The sequence below is a fragment of the Lepisosteus platostomus genome, chromosome 3, assembly GCF_059453375.1.
Source record: "Lepisosteus platostomus isolate fLepPlt1 chromosome 3, fLepPlt1.hap1, whole genome shotgun sequence".
Classification (NCBI taxonomy): domain Eukaryota; kingdom Metazoa; phylum Chordata; class Actinopteri; order Semionotiformes; family Lepisosteidae; genus Lepisosteus; species Lepisosteus platostomus.
In genome coordinates, this window is record NC_142613.1 from 9449661 (window position 1) to 9470476 (window position 20816).

The window sequence follows — 20816 nt, forward strand, 5'->3', positions numbered from 1 at the left end:
TAGCTGAACCAGTTTTTATATATTTATATGCAAAGGTTCCAGATCTCCTCTTACTTCAAAAGACAAGGCAACCTCCTCCATGTTTGCAACTGAGCTCAGAGTTCAATGTCCAATTTCAATTCTTTAAACGAGGGCTTGGGTAGAACATTCTGGGTCCCCAGCATGAGAATAGGGACCCCCATTTTAGGGTTTACTCCACAGTGATCTCTTACAAGACCCATGACCTGTTGATCACAATGGACCTGTGCATTTTAAGAAATCGATTAAATCAGACCTACAAAGCTTGCTGGTCTGGAATTCCCCCCCAATCTCTGCAGAAGTAGGCGCTGTGCACACTTCCAGCAGGTGAATGAACAGACCATTGTTTTTATTTTGAGGATGTGCTCATCTCCGACAATCACGCCAAACATTTGATTACTGCAACTAGCCCTTCAACTTGGGTTTGTGACCATCCACTAGAGGGATACTCCCAAAAGAAAGTCAGCATTTGAAAATGGGAGACCTAACCCCCAATTGTTTGCAAGCCCATTTTATAGAACAGCACCAGCAGCCCGATTAAACCCAGCAGAACAGGGAGGTAAGGCCCAGCTCAATCTCAGCACAGCTGGCACATAGGACTGTAGCATGCCTGACATACTGCAAGACCTGATCTTAAGCTGCATTGAAATACATTTAAATTGAACCCTAAACCCTTCAAGATTACTCTGAAGACATGGAAATGCTAATTAGATGAATAGCACAGAATTTCCACAAAATGTCTCTTTCTGAAATCTGTGGATGGCACAAGTCTCAAATAAAGGCAATGATTTGAAGGTACCTTAGACCAAGGCTGTACCCAGCTGAAATTTGCAAAATCTATCCTGGGATAGTACCACAGTGTACTATTCTATATCTGTACATTATGAGTAACAAGCAATGCTTCAGTGCAAAGTGACATGTAGATGCTTTGGTGCATTAGAGAAATTCTACACACTACATACAGTAAGCCTTTTGTCCCACTGTTCAAATTGAACATGGCTATGCTCAGACAATAAAAGGTTATGTTAAAGTACAACTTACTTCCCCACAGTCAAGTGCAGCCCACTTCTAAATATTTTTTGATACTGGGAGGCTCCAGGAAGTAGTTGACCCACATTCTGTCAGTAATTATGCACAGCTACAGGTCCTGGGTGTAAGCTGGTTTCTAGAGCACACACACGTAGCTGGACATACACACAGAATGCACATATGGGTTGTAGGCTGAAAGCAGCACCGCATCTGTACTTGTAGAGTAATGCAAAGACCGAGGTCTTGAAGCCACAGCTCCCCTGTGCACCCTTGCCCACCTAGCATCACTGCATGCTGTGGATGCTCCCACTGCAAGACCTGCAGGCTGGAGAGATGACATCATCCAGCTGTACTTTTCCACACCTCCTCCCCCCAGTCTCCACTGCCTTCTAACCCGCTTTACTGCAGCAGATCACAGGTAGGATTCTGCATTTTAAAATTTCCGTTCAACTTGGATTTGAAAGGCATGGAATAAGCTTCACATCAAGGTCATATGATTTCCTGCAAAAGATCCCCAACGCAGATGGGGGCTCTCAGGATCATATTCTTTTAAACCCCATACACACACTCGTTTCCTCTTCTGCAATGCAGCAGGCTAGAGTCACATCAAGCTGCAATGAGCCCATTTTACTTGTGACCCAGAAACACCCCTCATCTACCCAGCACTCCCCTCCCCCTACACTAGCAGCTGCCAACAGCTCCGAGTCCAAAGACTGAGGGGGCAGCTACTGCTCTTCTGGCAGTTTGCAGGAATACTGACATAGCACTGCACACACCCAGATGAGGTATAAATTGCAACAATGCTGCCTGCAAACCATGAGCCCCAGCATCTCAGTCCCCATCTCCTATTTAACAATTCTCAAAATGCACCCCTCAGGTAAAAAACAAACAAAAAAAGCCAGATTTATTCCATCCTTTGAGGAGTTCCCCCCCACAACTTTATTTTTAATCATTTATAAACAACTTTGTGTCCAGATGGACTTCTGAAAGAAAACAAAAAGGCGCCACAGAAAAGTAGCAATAATTGGAGATGCAGAGGAACAGAATGAGCAGGGGGTGGGGGGACCACTTCCATCTCCACGGTGACAGCGATGGGGGATGCAGAGGGATGGGACGGGATGGGGGGGGGGGGGGGAGGGAGGGGTCAGAGGGCAGGAGACTCAGAGCTGGCCGCAGTTTGCGATGGTGACCTTCATGGAGGTCTTCCCGCCCTGGGAGCCATACTTCTCCACCGTCTTCACCACATCCATGCCATCCACCACCTGGCCGAACACCACGTGCTTCCCGTCCAGCCTGCGGGAGAGAGAACCAGGAAGGGTGAGGGAAGAGCAGACCCCGCCCGGGCTGAACGAGAGCCTGCCATGCTTGTGGCCATCTCTGGTCTGCAGTATGCAGTACCGATTCTCCACCCTTGTTCCAATGAGAACATGTGTCCATCACCTTCCAGAGTACATATTTGACTTAAAAGGGGGGTAATTGAAGTCTTGCACCCTTAACATGCTGCGCTGATGTGTTAGCCACTTTCATGCTTCTGCACATTCCTGCAACTTGTACCCAACCCTAGCTCTACTTACTCCTGGACAACCTTCCCAACACCAGACCTTGCTAGCATCTTGTACACAGCACAGTCCTTTTGCTTTTCTCAGATACATGGGATAGCTTCTCCACGCAGCAGCTCAGGTGCAGGAGGCAATTCTCACTTCATGCAGCCCCTACTGCACCAGCTCAGAAGTACCAACCACTTCCAGAAGCAGTTATTCACCGATACTCGCTTCCCAAACTCAAAATCCTAGTAAGTACGAGTCAAATGTCATTTACAAATGCCCCGCTGCAGCCTGGCAGAAGGCTCAACTATGGGGAAAGGGGGCAGGGATCCAGGAGTCTCACCAGGTAGTTTTAGCTGTGCAGATGAAGAACTGGGAGCCGTTGGTGTTCGGCCCTGCGTTGGCCATGGAGAGAATTCCGGGGCCAGTGTGCTTCAGAGTGAAGTTCTCATCCGCAAATTTGTTCCCGTAGATGGATTTGCCTCCGGTTCCATTGTGGTTTGTGAAATCCCCGCCCTAAGGTGATGAAAGCAGGAACGGCATTACCGGACAAGCCTTCCCTGAATCTCCGTCCCAGCTTCCTGCAAACACTTCAGAGCAGAAGACCACCCAATACAACCCCATCCCCCATGGCTTCTTGCTAAACAACCTTGCATAACAGACAAAAAAGAAACCACAGAAACGTAGCAATACTTGGATATGTAGAGGAACAGAATGAGGTGGGGGGGGATTAGATCAGAGCTAATGACTGGACCCATAAACCACTCCCCCAGCCCACAGAAGAAAGGCCTGATTGGCCACTACAAGCCCCACCCCCTGCCTTACCTGGCACATGAAGTCTGGGATGACACGGTGGAAGCTGGAGCCCTTGTAGCCGAAGCCCTTCTCACCAGTGCACAGGACGCGGAAGTTCTCTGCAAACGGAGCACATGGGTCAGCCACAGTACCCCCAAACCCCGTCCACTGCAGCAGGTAGCCAGGCATGAAGCATTTAGGCTAACCCAAAGCCTGATCTGCTGGACGATGGAGACTTCGGAACTGAGCATCACCATCTAACGCCTAACTGCACTGCAGAAACACTTAACGGAACAGAACCCGCCCAATTGAATTAATCCAGAGGAAATTAAACCCTACATGCAAGTAATAATAATAATAATAATAATAATAATAATAATAATAATAATAATAATAGCTTACACTTATATAGCCCTTTTCTGGACCTTCCACTCAAAGCGCTTTACAGGTAATGGGGACTCCCCTCCACCACCACCAATGTGCAGCCCCACCTGGATGATGCGATGGCAGCCATAGTGCGCCAGAACACTCACCACACATCAGCTATCAGTGGGGAGGAGAGCAGAGTAATGTAGCCAATTCATAGGGGGGATTATTAGGCGGCCATGATTAGTAAGAGGCAATGGGAAATTTGGCCAGGAGGCCAGGATACTCGGTATGGGTATAGTTCTACTAGGAACACTGTAGTTATCGTTTCAAAGTTAAGACTAGGAAGACCACAGACAAGACAACAGCAGGAGTAGAAGAGAAAGGGGGAACTCCAATTTCCTACCAAATCTACTTAAATTCTACAGCCTCAATAACTCACCTGCAGTTTTTGGGACGACATCGGCCCTCAGCTGTCGGAGAGAAGAGAAAGAAAAGTGAGTCAAATCCCTTGCTGGGTGGACTGCAGTTCGTGCAGTCAATACCTTCCCTCAAGTAAGACCAAAGGATTTACAGGGCAATCTAACGACCGTTTATTAAGCCTTGAGGCCACAGTTCATTAGCTCACTGCTCCATGAACAGCGGCCTGCGAAGGCAGGCAGGCTCAGGCCTACTGCACAGGGGCCCAGGCAGCTGCAGAGACAGCCAACACCCTGCCAACTGCTCATATTCGTTAAGGGCTTCAGTGATGGAAGCACTGCTCCTCCCAGTATTGTGCATTCAGCAGCTGCACAGCCCCCGGCTCACAGTTGCAGTGCGAGATCAACCATCAGCAGGAACAGCCTTAAATTGGGAGGGGGGGGGGGGAACTATTCTTTCACTGCTCCATACAAAGCAGCTGTGCGATGAGACTCAAGAACCCACCCTCAGCTGTCTGCAGGGTCATTTAATCCCTCACTCCTCAGTGCAGCAGTGTGCCCCAGGCAGACCCTACTCTCACACACACCACAAGTCAAGCCAGCACGCTCCCGAGCATCGCGCCCAGTTCTGCCCTCGGGCTCAGAGGCAAAGACCACCGCAGGACCAGCGTGCCGATTTGGCAGATCTGGGATTTTAAAACGCCTCTCCAGACCTCAAGGATGAGGGCTCTCTTAAAATGAAGGATTGGCTTTAGAATATAAAAATCAGAAAGGATGCACACTGGCCAACTTGCTAGCACTTAGGCCACCTGTGGATTTTTATCCAGACACTTCCAGGATGTACTGTGGAGCGAGGAACCGGACTATGACCTGTGAAAGATGTGGTATTGAAGATCTGGATGTTCATTTCATATGCGGATTGGGAATCGGGGACAAGTAGTTCAATCCTAGACTTATTTTAAATTCTGAATGCAGAATGAGGACCAAACCTCATGTTAGGGTGCCATTACCCCTCTTACAGGCTTTAAAGGCAAAAGGTTATCGTTTATTGAAGGGTTGCACTGAACGTGTTCAAGACAAGGTTTTAAAGCTATTTGCAAAACGTCCAATGGAGTCTTTTACAGATTGAAAGAAAATGCTGCAGGAAAAGGTCAAACCCGTTACTGCAGGTGTACCCAGGGCAGTCCCAAAACACCTCGCGATTCACATGACAAATGCCGATGTTAAGCTGCTGAACCCTTTGGGTCATTAATAAATGCATGAAGTTAAAAGTCTGCCTCCACAGCCAGCCAGTTTTCATCTCTACTCGTTAACAAAAAAAAAAAAGGCGAGCTCCACACCCCGGTATCACCTGCCCGCTCGCACGATGCTGGTATTTTTCCACTGCCCAACAACAGAAAAAATTCCAGCAGGAAGCTGACTTTTTTTAAATAAAGAAAACGCCTCTCCGCCAAATTTCGCAACGGCGGTTCGAAACCGTGGCCTCTATTATACCGTCCACAGTCACCGACTTCCACATACAGCCCAGTGTTACTTCCGACTCACCCCGCAGCCGAAAATCTACCCTAAGTTCCGAGCCAGCGGACACCCTAGTGAACGCGTTTTACTTTTTTTTTTTAAAAAAAAAGGACCCGCCGAATACTTCCGAGATGCTGGACGTCGCGGCGGCCCGACTGCGTTAAAATCAGAATCACGAAGTCGGTAAAGCACAAATGCCAATACAGCGCACCGAATCGATTCGGGTAGGATCGGGCGATTCTACACCCTCGTGGCACCCACATGAGCACGTGGAAACGGGCGTGTCCGCGCGCTGCGGCTGCGGGATTAATGAGCGAACAGTCAGCGAGGGAAGGTGACATCCGGTCTCTTAAAAACACTCGCCCTTGGACTTCGTAGTTTTGCGCCGGGTTATCGCGACACTGGAACGCCTAAAACCCTCAGCAGCAAGCGGGAGGGCGGCCGTTTCCATTCCTTCGCAGCAGCAAGACACGATTTTATTTAAACATTGTTATTGAAACGCGTGACGATACAGCACATCACATCAGAGGCCAGCAGAAGCGGTTAATCGGAAACCCCTCCAAAGCTGTACTGCAGCACCCTACCATCACGTTATTGACACTTTAAGGTCCTTTAAGGCGGCTAACAAAAAAAAAAAGCGTCACGAATACATTTTCATGTAACGGACCCCTTTTGGCCCAAATCACGTCTGAATGGAACCAAGTCCCACTGAAGAGCGGATGGAAGCTTCTAGATTTGCGATTCTCCAGTCGACGGAGGGCGCGCATTTACGCTTCCTGTAAAACCGCAGCTTCACGATGTCCCGTCCCGAGTTACGGTATTCTCGAATTCGTCCACCACGCAAACCCTTTGCTATGGTACGCGTTGGGACGTGTACCGCTCTCCCTTCCATTCGGCAACACGCCTCAATTTGAAACTGAACACCAAATTAGTCCGACTATTAAGAACCAAGTCCCTAATAGGGCACCGGTAAAGCTTAAAAGGGAGTGCATAGAATGCTACTCACCCCCACCTCAATATAAACGTTTTTCCGTCTGCGGAAAGTTACTGGGTTAAAACGCGGTTCATTTTTTTTGCCCTGAAAGTGCGCTTAGGCCACAAGGCGCGGCCCCGGCAGGTCCTCGGCCCACGTGCAGCCGGAGCTAGGCAACAAAGAGGCGAGGCCGCGTGGGAACGCGCTGCGCGCGGTCACGGGCGCGGAGAAAAAAAAAAGTAAAGCAATTTTATTCAAGCGAATGCAAGTTACTGATCCCGAAAATGATCCCGAAATTGGGTATAGACCCAATTGTCGAAAATCGCAAGCCGCAATGAGACCTGCCCACTGCTAGATAAACTGCCAAGAATGCAGATTTTTGAAGACTGACAGCTCTGCGCTTGAGATGTCCAGTAAGCGGAAAAGACTTCATTGATCAAGATGGCCACACGAACTGAAAATTCGTCTGTACCGGGGGGGAGACTCCCAGGAATACCGCATTTCTAAACGCGGCATTCCTTCTGCAGAACAATAGAGCCCACCCGAACACCGGCTAGGGAAAAATGTACTGATACAATACAAATACCACCGTACAGACGAATTAAACACTCTGGGAGTATCCGATTTCCAAAGTCATCCCCTTCCACAAATCTTGGAATCAGATTAATAGAAGGCTCGCATTTTCCCCCAAAATGGCCTCTTCCGCGGTAAAGGAAGGATGACAATGAAAATGGCGCCCGTCTCAATAAAAACACAAGACTGGAGAATCGAACCAAATTAGGGTAGTTGGGCAAAAACGGGGTATTCGCCTAGATTCGCATTTCCAGGAGACCAGGCATTGTTCCCGGTGCACGATAAGCAGTGGATAGTTAAGTATTTGTGCCCGAAGTTTATTCCAATGCTTAAAGGTGTGCAAAAAACGATCATTTTCAGGACAATCTCATCAGGTTTAAATCTAGGATAGTTTTTTTTTCCAACCCACTAGAATACCCCCCTCCCCCCCCTACAACCCCATCACTACCCAGCTCAACTACGTCACTTCTTGCAGTTCATGTCTAATCGGCCAACTGCATCGTTCTGAGTTAAGAAGCATGAACAGGGGGAACGCTGGAAAATGCTTAGCCCTGTTAGCAACCTCTATTACAGAGCAGATACTTCATGGACCCAGGTGTAGGCTCGGCTATCCACACAAAACGTGCAGACAGGGAACGCGTCCCACAAGACGGCACACACGGCCATACATGCGCTCTTTAATCCCATGCGTTTACGATCCGACTGCAAGAACACCACATTTCACACACGCCTGAAGTCCAGACCATTCAAGTGCCATTATTTACCTCCATGATAATCCTGCCGATCACGTTGTCGCCAACGGCGATGTCGAAGAAGACCTTTGGGTTGCCCATACTTGAAGATGAATGGAGGGGGGGGTTACCGGATAAAGTACTTGAACGTGGACTTCAGCCAAGACCCTACCCGTGCCGCAGCTGATTCGGAACAAAAAGAGTGCCGGCAAAGGCAAAGAATTTATAAAACGTAAGGAAGTCCCCGGGACAGTTACAACCAATGGGAAGAGGGGAGATTTTGAAGGGCGCAGAGCTTGACCAATTAGAAATCACTGCGGCGCATAAATTAGAATCTCCGTCTCCTCTGGAGACGCTGCGCTGTGGTGAGGGAGGTGCGTGATTTGCATGGTCCGTTAATGATAGACGTGAGCACTATTCAATTAAGTGGGAGCTTGTAAATAACGGACCTGCCTTTCGCCCAATCGGATTCACTTTGGAAGCAGTGGGAGGGCTCCGCTTGACAGCGCGGTTTGTGCTCCGTCATGTGCATACAACGCTGTCGTAAAATGGCAGCCATTGGGGCTCCATTCGCCCACAGCCAGGATAGCATTCTGCGTTGGTCCACAGATCCGTAATGGCGCCGGTTTCTGAATCCCTGGAGTTCTCTGAACTCGATGGGACGTGTGTTTTTTTTAAACCCACATTTTAAATGGCATGTTAGTGATTTGACTTGGAAAATACACATGCTCATCCTTTTCAATGCCAGATTTCAGCCTGTCAGATTTCAAACGTGTCTGCAATTTTTCAACAAGCCTTTACTCATAATTTACATTAACCACGCCTTTAACGTGTATGTATGAGTGCTCGTGAGGTGCTCTTTGAAACGAGTGATCTTCAAGGTTTGACATTAATAAAGTTAAAAATGTAATCGTGGCAAACGAGTCAATACACAGTCTGTAATCCTTTTCTTCGTTTCTTGCGGTTAGGCAGTAACTTTACTTTTAATTACTTTGTTTTAGTACATGGTAAACCAAACAAGCTTTAACTATGTTTAGCTCTGAATGCCCTGAAAAATGAAGTTCCGAAACAGAGAGAAATAGCACATTTCTAAACTGACTGCTCAAAAAGTGACGGCTTTTGAAAATGTACTTAAAATGCTTGACGTGTAAATTCCTGGACTCGCACAATTCACTTTAAGTACTGGTTTCGAATCACTTCCGGGTGTCGAAACAGTGCCTGGCGAAACGAAAGGGTGTAGATAAAATACTTCTTATTGTTATTTTATAGTCCGCCGCTTTTGTGGGCCCCACAGTGTAGTCTACATAAATCAAGAGATCATGATTACTGCAAAAATACAAGTCCATAGCATAAACAAAAACATGCATGTAAACGATAGAAAATTTCGACGCATTTATCTCCAATCCCGAGTTAGAGGGATGAGGTGTCTCAAAATGTGTTGCATCCTTACACGACCGTGTTCAGACCCTGTTTTTTAAAGGTGTTAAAGGCTCCTTCAAAAGTGCCTCAGGAATGTGGTGGCCCAAGAACACGCCTTCAGTCGAAGCCTGCTATGAGCTAAAGCGAATTTAGCGCCATTGTGCTGGATGCATTCTGAGTAGCAGACAAGGCGCGCCTGACCCAAAACACACGACACACACACACCGCTCACTCCAATGAGAAAGAAAGAGGCATGGGGTACACCAATTATCTTTAATAATTATAATAACAATAATATTATTATTAATAAAAAAGATGAATATGATACACATATAACTTGGAACAAAACACAGTTGCACATCCAATAACTTCCGTCGCTCTGGGTCATTATCATACAAACTGACGACAGCCGACACAGCGCGTAGGCAGCAGTCATAAATAAAATAAAAAAATATAAGAACGGGCAAGAAAGGGAACAAGGAACGTCGATCGATTAATTGGCATTCTCTTCAAGAAAGAACAGGAGTGGGTCTGGCAGAGCATGTGTTTTTGTATGCACTTTTAATTATAGTGTTTTGGATATTTACAGGGACAAAACGTTGTGCTTTTTTTAAAAAATAAGTTTTTTTTTTGTCCGCACTCCTCGTTACTGTACTTAATATTTCCTAGTTCTCCCAAGAACCTACCCGCACGGATAGGATTTCGTCCATCATTTCTAGCTTCTCGGGTTTTTTTTTTAAAGTAATTAATCCACAACTTCCAGTCAAGGATTGAGACAAATTAAAACCCACAATATACAGAAATCTGGATAAATGGTGCGAGCGTATGAAGTTGGAATTCGAAGTTAATGGCTGCTTGTCTCGGAGAAAAGTTTGTATACAAAACTTGCATTTCAAATGTAATATATTTTTTCTGTTTTCTATGACGTCACACACCCCAATGACGTTTCCCTACAATTAATGCAGCCCTTCTTTACAGGTCAGAGAACACTCATTCCTGCCCCCTGTAAGCTCAGGGCTGCCTGACCGATCGATGCCCACTACCTCAGAACTTCAAGCACTTGAGATCACAAACCCGGTCAACACTAACGCCTGTGCACACTGCAAACACTATACACTACACTCTGCCCGCATTGGGCCTGCTGAGGTCTGGGTTAGGGGGATGCTGGGATTTGTGGAACAGACATGAGGAGACAATACCCAGAGGAAGAACGGCAGCAGTGTTTCTCTGAGCTCGGTGCTGCGTCAAGAGCAGGGCGACAGGAAGGGGAAGCCACATTCCTTTCAGCTCATTGCGCGATCAATGAATGGCTGCACAGATGACCAAAAAAATATCCAAAAACATGGGAGTTAAGGGAAATTGCCATCCCTTCCCCCTCTTCTGCAGTTGGGAGAGGGAGACAGAATAATTTGCCTTCTAAAAAGGGCATGGGGAGATTTTCAGTTGATGCAGCAGATCCTATCCAGGCCTAACGGGCTAGAGGTTCATAAAGAAAGCGAGATGTTATCCTGCAGATGCTGCCAATTTTACGGCGGAGAAGGTGCAAGGCGTGGGGTCGGGCGAGCCTCTGGGTGAATGAACCTTTGAGCAATGCGGACTTGCGTCAGGCAGAGCGATTTCCCAACACGAGGGAATAAATACAGAGCCTTATCCCGAGCCAGCAACTTGTGACTGGGGCAGAACCAACCTGCTGTTGTTAATGAAATGTGTCAATTCCTGAAGCTCAAGGCTTGTAGCTCCCAGATCCAGGGCTCTGCAGGTCTGGGGCTCGGTGGCTGCCTCAGACACACCGGCACGCCCTGCGAGCGTCATCATCTCTGGAAGTCAGCCAGGAGAGGGAAATCAACACAGGGAAAAGAACAGAGCAAGCTAACCAGAGGGACTGGCCTTTAGACTTTCACCACAGCCCGAAGCAAAGACTCTGGGCCCGTGCCAAGGCGCCAGACAGGCCTGGGCAGAGAGAGGACGGAAACAGGGGGTTGTGTTCTTCCTACACCACACCAGAGGATCAGCCACACGCATTCCAGCTACGGCAGTGCTGCCCTCGCACCGGTGCACAGCTACAGAAAGCAAAGAGAGACGTCTCCGCCACGCAAATTAAGAACACAAACTAAAGACTATCAGAGCTGCTGGGCAGAGTTGTACCTGCTGGGTAACTGTCTATGAACGACAAAGTAAGAAAAGAAAACTTGCTTTCATTTATGGGGAGGAATGGAAAGCCACTGCTGCAGTAAATGGCTCTTGAAGACACCCCTATCGCTCTCACTCAGGTGTAGAATGCCGAGCCAGGTGTCTCATGCTCCAGCTCTCTCAATAGACACAGTGTCTTCTGGCCTTTGTTCCTGCTTAAGGCATCTCAAACATTTGCTCATTTGCAGAGCCGACTGAAAGCCCGAAAGACCGAAAGGCTGTGCTTGCTTCAAGGTGCAGGTCCAGAAAAGCATCAAAGGCATCGCCCGGTTATTTAAACAACATTTTATTAAGTAACTCGTGATGGGACAAAAACAAGAAGACTTCTGGAGCTGCCGGACAGGAGCCGAGCTTAAGACCCTTGCTTAAGAATGTTAAAAGCATCCTCCGTCCACGTGGAGGAGTGGTCAGGGCTCTGGACTCGCAGCTAGAAGACTGTGGGTGCGAATTCCAGGTGTGAGGAGGGGGTAGGTGCCACTGCTGCTGGACCTTTCAGCAAGACCCTTCGCTTGGATTGCTCCAGTAAATCTCCCCTGCCATACTGATGGGTACAGACAAGTCACTTCAGATAAAATCGTCACCAATTAAAATTCCAAATTGTTAAACTGGTATTGTGAACACATTATGCACATCTAAAAGAAAGGAGGAAAGGTGAAGAAAATGCTTTGTACAGTGCCTAATCAAAAGGAGACGAGACAAGGCCTTTTCAAGTTCCCTGCTAAGGATACAATGCATTTTCTATCCATTCTGAGCTCTATATACAGACTTCATGGACACTATAGATGTTTAGTGGGACACATGGTTTACTTTACATGTCTGTTTTTAGATTAATAAAATCTTTTTAAAAAAATTAAAACAATTTAGACTTACAGGTTAAAATAAAATGGCATTTTGAGATTGGTTTGAAACAGCCTGCAAAGCCTTCGCTTGAAACCACAGATACCAAGCGCAGGGAAGAAATGTCAAGACCACAAGGGGATTAAATGAGGCATCCGTCTGCACTGTGCATTCTGGTGCACTTGAGCACAACATCCCTGCCATAATCCACATGCACCCCAATTCCCCATCTTCGACACCTACCCCCACCAGTCTTAGTGCAGTTCCCAAGTCATCATCAGAAAACTTATGGGATTCTGTACAAAAACATCTCAGCTGAAAAGATTCCAAAACCTAGGACATCTGAACTGTCTTTTTTTCCTTCACTTACTAATTGATTTCATTAAATAAAAAAAAAATATTTGCTGTAGCTTCTTTGTCTCTCACCCCTGTCTTGAAGAAAAAGGGTTAGGGACTGGCAAGGGAAAATCTCCCAACGGAATGCTGCTTTCGCTCTGAGACCTGCCCAAGGGCTTCTTGAAGGCTTTACCTTTTTTTGCAGTGGCAAACACTATCAATGTCTGCAACAGAAGGATCGGCTTCTAGGAACTGTGGGATTTGTAGTTCTCTCATTGCAATGGGACGGGCTTGTTTGAGCCAAGGATGGAAGGGATGAGACCTTAAGTCTGAAGGTCATAGCCCAAGAAGCATGGGTGATTTTGTCATGCTCGAAGAGATGAGTGGAACTACTTTGCTGCGTTACAAATGTTTTTTTTGTGTGTGTGAGACTGGCCTAAGGAACTCTGGGAAATGTAGTTTTCTCGTGGTTTCCCGCTGCAAGGGAATGCAAGGAAGTACATTCCTCTGAATGGATTCTGGGAGTTGGAGGCGAGGACCGTCTCGGAAGGTCTCGGAAGAGGATCCAGGGAGGTGTGGCTCGTGGCCCCCGCAGCGGGCGTGGGAGGTGCAGTCGGACTCGCTCAGTTGTTCTCGAAGAGAGAGAGCAGGTCGTCGTTGCTGTTGTTGGGCAGATCGGGGGGGCCAAGGTACGAGAGGAGCTCGTCGGGGTTCGTCAGCTCGGGGAGCAGCTGGAGAAAGCAGTAAAAAGAAAAGGAGCGTTATTCAAGAAGGAGATGCAAGAGCGCCAGAGAGAGAAACCAGCCAAGACAGGAGTGAGGAGACACGGGATGGTGAGGGATCTGAGAGCACGTGCAACACGAGGGGAGCGAGTGCAAGAGTACGTGTGTAAGACACGACTGAGGCTAACCTCCCAGCCAAGGGAGCCGCTCGGATTCCTTCAGGGCGCTTGCAAAAGCAACAAAGAGCCAGACAAAAATGTAGTTTGGAAAACGGTCAGCCATCAGACACGATGGGACCAACCCATGACAGGGGAAGGAGCGGGATGAGAAACGGCTTCTATGTCAAAGTACTCAGCGAGAGAGATAATGGAGACGAGAACTGTGCAGAGCCTGTCAGAGACAGACGGGCCCTACGGGCAGCGGGCTATTGCGCAACTCACATCGAGAGACGGTTCTGGCACCTCTCCTGCCCCTCCAGGGCCTCCTAGCCCGAAGGAGCCATCCGTGTGCAACCGGGGATTCTGGGAAGGGTTGCGGGGATGGAGTGGTGGGCCCCCCTGCCCGGCCATGTGCGAGTTTCCATGGAGACCCTGATGCTGCTGTTGCTGCTGCTGTTGCTGCAAGGGATTATGGGAGGGGTCCATGCGTCCAGAGTGAGGCATCTGGGAGCGAGCAGAGAGGACAGGCTGGGTTAGCCGATACTTCCATGGCAGTGCTGTTGAGCAGATTAACACCTTCATGCACCATTATTCTGATTTCTAGTTTGCCTTGCCTTGTTGTTCATTGCGAATTTCAGTCAACTCGCAACTTACGTGCTCATGAGTTACGTAGTCGGCTCCAGAAAACAAAAATATTGAAAAAATGCTTTATTCTCTGAAAGCTTCATCAAGCGTGCGTACAAGATCTAGTTAGTGTGCCTATACAGTTGTCTTATTTACTTTTATGTACTGCTTTTATACTTATATTTAAAATCTTGACCGTGAGAGGTTAGGAGGGTTTTTTTTATAAGGGTTATAGGGTAAAATGTTACTATATTTGAATTTGGCTGTACATGGTACTCAAAATCCCTAACCTCCGCATAAATGGAGTCGACTGTACAGCACACCCAGACTGGGAGAACAGAACTGCACAAAGTGAATATTAAAAAAAGATATGTATCTGTCCTGCCTTTAACTGGGTAGGTCAGCATAATTCCAACACTATCCAGTGTAGCAACAACATAAAAACACATTACAACAACCTGTAAAAGACATGTAAAGGGCAGAGTAACACAAGGGAGCCTGGCTCTTACAGAGTTTTAAATGCACACACAGTTAATGCCGTGCCATGGGAGAAGCTCCCTGGACTTATAGAGAAGAGGAAGCTGTCAAAGACAGATAGAGGGAGGCTGTCACTGACAGACCCACTCTGGGCTGCTGAGTGGGCGTGCATGCTGGCGATACCACACAGATATCACTGCATGTCTGAGGACCAAATCTGAGAGAATGTCTTGGACAGTGAGGAGGCTGTATCATACTTCTGTCCAACACTGAGTGAGCCGCAGGTCCACACAGGTAAAGAAATACCAGCGTGTGCTGGTAGGGGGCAGAACCTCTCTCAGCACAGCCAAAAAAGGCCAGAGGAAAATCTTCACAGTCCACTGAAAAATCCTGACGGTAGCGGTTTTTCCCCCCCATGAACGTCCGTGCAGGTAATGGAAATGGGGTTCTCTCAGTATGCCCAGCGCTGTAAGGTACCCAGATTAAAAGCAACTGACTTTATAATGAGACTTGCTGTGTCACGGCATGAGTGCCAACGCAGTTTGTCATAGCTTCATCCCTGTACCTCTGCCAGCATCCGCTTCATCCCACAAATCACGACCAGCAAACCAAGGAGGAATGAGAATCCAGACGCTCAGATGTGCACAGAAGTGCTCGAGTGATCGGAAGGAAAAGGGGCAACACGGAGGTTTCACCTGGCTGCCCCCCCCCTCAGGACAGGAGGGTTGGGGGCCACTGGACCCACCGGGCTTCCACCCTGCTCCTTCCTGGGGGGGGGGGGCGACTGGAGGCACAGCTTCCAGAGGAGCGCCGGTTGGGCAGGCAGGAGGAGCCTGTGTGCTCTTCCTCACTCGCCACCCGCGTGGGCACCGGGGTCATCGCCGTGACCCGCGCCCCCCCCACCCACACAAACACACGTGGAGCGAGTCTGAGAATCGGCAGGGTGTGTGAGAAGACAGGGTGTGCCTCAGAGCAGGAGAGGTGCAGCGGACAGGGCTGCCTGCCAGGTGCTTACCTGCGCAGGCATGGAGTGGCCCAGGGGCTTCTCAGGGGTCAGCAGCCCGCTGGGCAGGTCGGCCTGGTAAGACAGAGGTGGGGGTCCGGGATTGAACTCCCCCAAGGTAGGGGTCCCCGGGGCGTTGGGAGGGAAATCAGGGAAGTTAGGCTGGCCAGAGTATCCTGAACCTACGGAAAAGTGCGGGAAAGGAATTTGGAAAATCGGGATAAATAAAAAATCACAGCCACAGGGATTCATCTTCATGCCTATTGCCAAACAACAGAAAAGGTTGTTCTGCAACCCGGATTTTAGCTGCTCTGAACTGCTTCCGTTCTAAACATTTTTGAACCTCCTCCACAATTAAAAAAAAATAATCTGACATCTGTTGCTAATGACGTAAACTCCAATTATTCTCGCGGCGACATGCCTAAAATTAGACTAAAAACTGCCTTTACTTCGCTCTGCATGAAAATCCCAGCTCCTACTCGGCACCACCTGTCTTGGAAATACGCATTGATGGCGTTGATCAATTTAAATAAAGAGGAGAGTAAGGAGGTCTGCGCACAATAACCTTTCGGGGTTCAGGCAGGTTTCTTACCCTGGCTGGGGTACTCCGGCGTGCTGTTGCTGCCCCCCGGTGGCAGGGGTGGGTATGGAGTGGAGGAGGGGCCCAGGGCTGCAATCATCTCCATGACACTGGGCAGAATCATGTGACTGGGGCTCAGAGTGCGGCAGCGCTTCAGCGCTGGCCCATCCGGGTCTTCCTTGATGTGGATGTCGGGCTTGACTGGGACCGGCTTCCAGCTGCACAGCGGGTCGATCGTGATCTCCTCGTACTCGGAGCTGGCAGGGAGACAGGAGGAACGGGAGAAGGGTGAGAGTCCTTCCAGTGATCCGGCCGAAGCTGAGGAAGAGGGAGGCGGAAGGAGGGAAAGCAGCGTGGGAGCAGGCTGATGAACAGGAGTGGCGTAGGGCTCCGCCCAGGGCCGCCGCCCCCCCACGCAGCCAGACCCCGCCCACACAGCCAGGCTCCGCCCATGGTCACCCCCCCAGCCCAGCCCAGCTCCACCCACACAGCCAGGCTCTGCCCAGGGCCACCCCCCCAGCCAAGCCCAGCTCCGCCCACACAGCCAGGCTCCGCCCAGGGCCACCCCCCCGCCCTGTCAGCACAGTGGAAACCAGAAAGAGCGGCAGCCCAAGAGAAAGACCATGTGATTTTAACGCTGTGACGTACATCAACCCAAATGACAGTAATTACTACAATCTGTAAAAATGAGCATTTAATTGAAAAAGGTTTTTTAGCGGACACCTGAAAATAGAAGGGAAGAGACACAGGCACCCCAGCTCTACAATCCTGAAGGAACCCGCCATGCTGCCTAATAAATGCTTTTGGAGGGGTTGCTGGGAGAATGAACGGCTCTTGCTCTGCCCTGCTATGTTGCAGACTGGTGCTCCCATGCTCTGTTCTGCTGCCGAAACCTGCTCTAGACACCCTGCCACTAGAAAGGAGCTGGATTTTCTTTTCCCCTCAGCACACTGGTTTGCACACAGCTAACAGGAGTGCAGTTGAACAGCACATACTGAGAATTCAAAGAGAGGGGCACTACTTATTAATTCACAGACGGAGGGGCAGGGGGGGGGCACAATGTCTTCCGTAGGCCTCAAGCGAAAAGCCACCAGCACGTGACCAAAGTCCACGTCGAGGCCAGACAACCACAAACTGCAGCCGCGCCAGCGGGTGAGGCAGGAGAACAGACGTGGAGGAAGAAAAGGAGGCAGGGTCTTACTTCTGGATATAAATGAGGATCCCCAGCATGTACTGGTCCACCTCCAGGCCTTCCAGCAGAGCTGTTTTACTGGGAGAACAGAGGGAGACGCACACTCAGTTACAGTCATAGCAGCATATGAAAAATCAAATGCTTATTCAAATGTCCGAAAGAGAACGTGAGATTTCCTTGACGGACACAAGAGAACTGCAGGATCTGTGTTGCTTGCAGTTATGCGAGAGACTGATGAGATGGGTATCTTACTTGCACACAGGACAACGCCAAGTTCCTCTCTCACAGTTCAGCTGCAGGTAGGACTCCAGATCAAAGCACTGCACGGACACACACAGAGAGAGAGAAAAAGAGAGAAAGAGAGGAGAAAAAAACGTCAGTGACCTCATTACACATCAAACTTCTCTCATATATCCGTCTGACACCGAGGAAACGGGAGCTGTGCTCGAGGGCCGGCAGGAGAGTTCCTACAACACCTTCCACGCAGAAGACAACTGCTCAAGACTTCCATCGCCCCCCCCGGGCACATACAAGCGCAGGCGATTCCCCAGCTGGCGCGGGGAATCAAACAGCGGCCCCTGAGGAGCGGCCCCTACGCAGACTGTGGCCCCCAGAGGGCCTCACCTGTATGTGCCGGCAGTCGTGGCCCCGGGCAGGCAGCTGGATGCGACGGAAGGTGATCGGACACTTGAGCGACACCTTGATGGCCGTCTGCTCCACCCCGTCCTCCCCGTTGAGCCCCGGGGTGCCTGGGATAGTGCCGCTGCTGAAGTTCCGCTTTACTGCGGGGGAGATACAGAGGGAGAGATTTTCTAATGACCCACAGCGCCAGCGGAAGAGCCGAATGCTTGTGGATGCGCTCACACCCGAGCAGCGCGCGCGAGAGGCGGCGACTGCGGCGGTGTACTCACTCTTGGTGACGCAGTGCTCCGCGGGCAGCAGTCGTTTCTTCATCAGGCCCTGCAGCACCGAGCGCACCGAGGGCCGGTGCACCAGCTGCAGCACGAACAGGTGGGACTGCGGGGCGGAGAGAAGAGACAGGCGGGGGATTAGGCACATCCCGCGCGGTCTCGGCCGGGCAGAGCCACGGGGCGAGAGGCGGGCGCTGGCAGAGCCGTACTCACACAGCAGCAGGCGGTGACCGTTATCTGGATGGTGTTCCTTCCAGGCTGGCACACCTGCTTCAGGTAGAGGGGCTTGTGGGAGGTCTTGTTGTCCCCTCGCTCGATGCTGAGAGGGGTGGCGTTGACGCTGACCTGCACCGAGGCCGGCCAGTTGGTGTTCATCTGCCTGTCTTCGTGGTGGTAACACTTGAACTGCAGCTCCAGGTCCGGCCTGCGGGGGGCGACAAACGCAGCCTCTCACACCCCACTCCCACCACTGCACCCCTTGCCCGACTTGCGTTTAAACTGAACTTCAGCTGCACGAGTCTTTGCCCGCCTGAAATGTTAGGTAAATTGGGAGTGACCCCGTTGCGTGAACCATTCACGATACAAATTTTGCTAAATTCAAATGTTTTAAAACGGTATAATAAGAATAAACACACCAAATAAGGTACTTAAAAATACTTTAAAAAAAATATACACAACAAATACTTAAAAACACACAGTGGAGAAACATGCAATAAATTAGACAGGAGACAGGAGAGATTTTTTCATCTTTGAACATATTTATAGATATTATTCATATCATTAACTACACCCTACTTATCAGTAATTGTATCCAAAATCCACAGAAAAGAATAAAATCACGTGGGTGCTTGCCTGACATGATTGCAATAGGTCATGCAGAGGTTACCACACCTAACCAGGAGCAAAACAAGACTGAAGTGTAAAACAGAGCCCTAGAAGATACTGGAGGTGATCGTATTCGCTCACTCTGTGCTGAAGAGCAGAAGAACCATAACTACACTGCTTCGCCTTTGTGTACACAACATACTTCCCATAACACGGAAATGTTCATTATGGAACCCAGGAGCCTCAGACACAGGCCTGCTCCCTAGCAAACCCCAGGCCACAACTTTCGACCTTCTGTCACTGGCATGCTTCCCCGCGGCTGCTGAGGTTCGGACAATTACTGTTACACCAGACTGTTCAGTGTCTAACGAGCTCGCACAGGCCCACCCCCGGGACAGCAGAGAACTCCGCCACTCCCCAAGATCAGAACCGCCACAGCAGAGCTTCCCCTCCCGACTTGAGGGGGCAGTGATGTCACTTCTGTAACCTGCCCCGTTACACCGGCCAATTAAAATGAAAGCTTCAATTCTAGATGGCCAGGAAGCTTAAGAAATCGGAGATGAAAGCTCATCTTTTGGAGTTGACTGCATCTTTCCAAACCCCAGCAGATCAAATGACATTCTAAGGCTACACCTTTCAAAACAGCCTGGATGTGTCAATACAAAAGATCCCTTAAAGACCCGACAGGACATTTTCCATGTAGCTGGATGTCCTACAGAGCTCACTCACAGCCATGATTTTGGTGCATAATGTTTGTCAACTGAGAATCCATAATTATTTGCTAGAATGATTTGCAACAGTACCGCCAGGCTCATCCCCAGAGCCCAAAGCACGGCTCATCTCCACCCCTCACCTCATCATCAGAGTCTTGTACACCGAGTCCCGCAGCTGGAACACATGGTTGCTGACTGCCAGGTTGTGCTCCAATCGGAAAGGCTCCAGCACCACCCCATCCCGTACGGGAAACGTCAGCCGCAGGTCATCGCTAGGGTTACCTGAGGAAGGCAGAGGGGGGAGGGGGAAGACGGAGTTCAGCTTACAAAGACACTGTCACACATCACAGTACAGGACTTGGTTACACCCTCTGACTCATTCAACACAGCAAGTTGCGCACCTTCTCAAATCAAAACAACCGTCTCCAAAGCAAACACCTGGAGACTAAAATTGCAATTAGCATCCGTGCACAGAACACAAACACTCAGCACACACGCCCAAGGATATCTTCCAGCTGAGCCACGAAGTTCACATACACTGCTCTGTGCCAGGGGTTTGCACTACACTTGCAAACGCACTTGGCCACTGCAGGTCAAACTACACTATGGCCACACTATACTTCAGTTCAGCTCATCACTTGGGAGAAGATGGCAAGATTCGCGGTTCGGTTATCGGGCACTTCTTTGCACAAAGGGTTGTGGGAGTATGGCACCAACCACCTGCCATGCTGTCAAAGTCATTACCCTGGCTTCTTTTCCCTGGTTTCTCATCCCATTGTAAACTCCCAGGTTCTGAACCAGACTCAATTCTCTTCCCTGACGGACACATTTAATAGTCTTATCAAGTGATTTAACCAACAACG

General features: G+C 49.4%; 2 protein-coding genes across 5 annotated transcripts in view; both read right to left on the minus strand.

The window, feature by feature from the left end:
• Positions 1–1950: 1950 nt before the first annotated feature.
• ppiab (peptidylprolyl isomerase Ab (cyclophilin A)) lies at positions 1951–8181 on the minus strand. Its single transcript, XM_088624347.1, has 5 exons — positions 8000–8181; positions 4195–4225; positions 3417–3505; positions 2935–3107; positions 1951–2340 (listed from the first exon to the last, which is right to left on the minus strand). Exons 1-5 carry the CDS (start codon positions 8066–8068, stop codon positions 2208–2210), a joined length of 495 nt encoding a protein of 164 aa, XP_088480473.1. The 5' UTR covers positions 8069–8181; the 3' UTR covers positions 1951–2207.
• A 1463-nt stretch (positions 8182–9644) lies between these two features.
• zmiz2 (zinc finger, MIZ-type containing 2) overlaps positions 9645–20816 on the minus strand; it is a 34951-nt gene continuing 23779 nt past the window's right edge. For all 4 annotated transcript variants that reach the window (XM_088624327.1, XM_088624326.1, XM_088624329.1 and 1 more), the window contains 10 exons: positions 20094–20235; positions 18629–18839; positions 18416–18521; positions 18129–18286; positions 17757–17824; positions 17514–17582; positions 16325–16569; positions 15745–15914; positions 13911–14132; positions 9645–13479 (listed from right to left, as the gene is read on the minus strand). In XM_088624327.1, the coding sequence (XP_088480453.1) occupies positions 13372–13479; positions 13911–14132; positions 15745–15914; positions 16325–16569; positions 17514–17582; positions 17757–17824; positions 18129–18286; positions 18416–18521; positions 18629–18839; positions 20094–20235 (1499 nt within the window). In that variant the 3' untranslated portion in view covers positions 9645–13371. The remainder of the gene's footprint in view (positions 13480–13910; positions 14133–15744; positions 15915–16324; positions 16570–17513; positions 17583–17756; positions 17825–18128; positions 18287–18415; positions 18522–18628; positions 18840–20093; positions 20236–20816) is intronic.

Excerpts from the sequence above, each read along its gene's own strand:
- ppiab (XM_088624347.1), bottom strand. The coding sequence starts at position 8,068 with ATGGGCAACCCAAAGGTCTTCTTCGACATCGCCGTTGGCGACAACGTG. Across the intron at positions 3,506-4,194 it reads TGTCGTCCCAAAAACTGCAG|AGAACTTCCGCGTCCTGTGC; the intron begins GTGAGTTATTGA and ends CTCCGTTTGCAG. Across the intron at positions 2,341-2,934 it reads TGCACAGCTAAAACTACCTG|GCTGGACGGGAAGCACGTGG; the intron begins GTGAGACTCCTG and ends TCTCTCCCGCAG.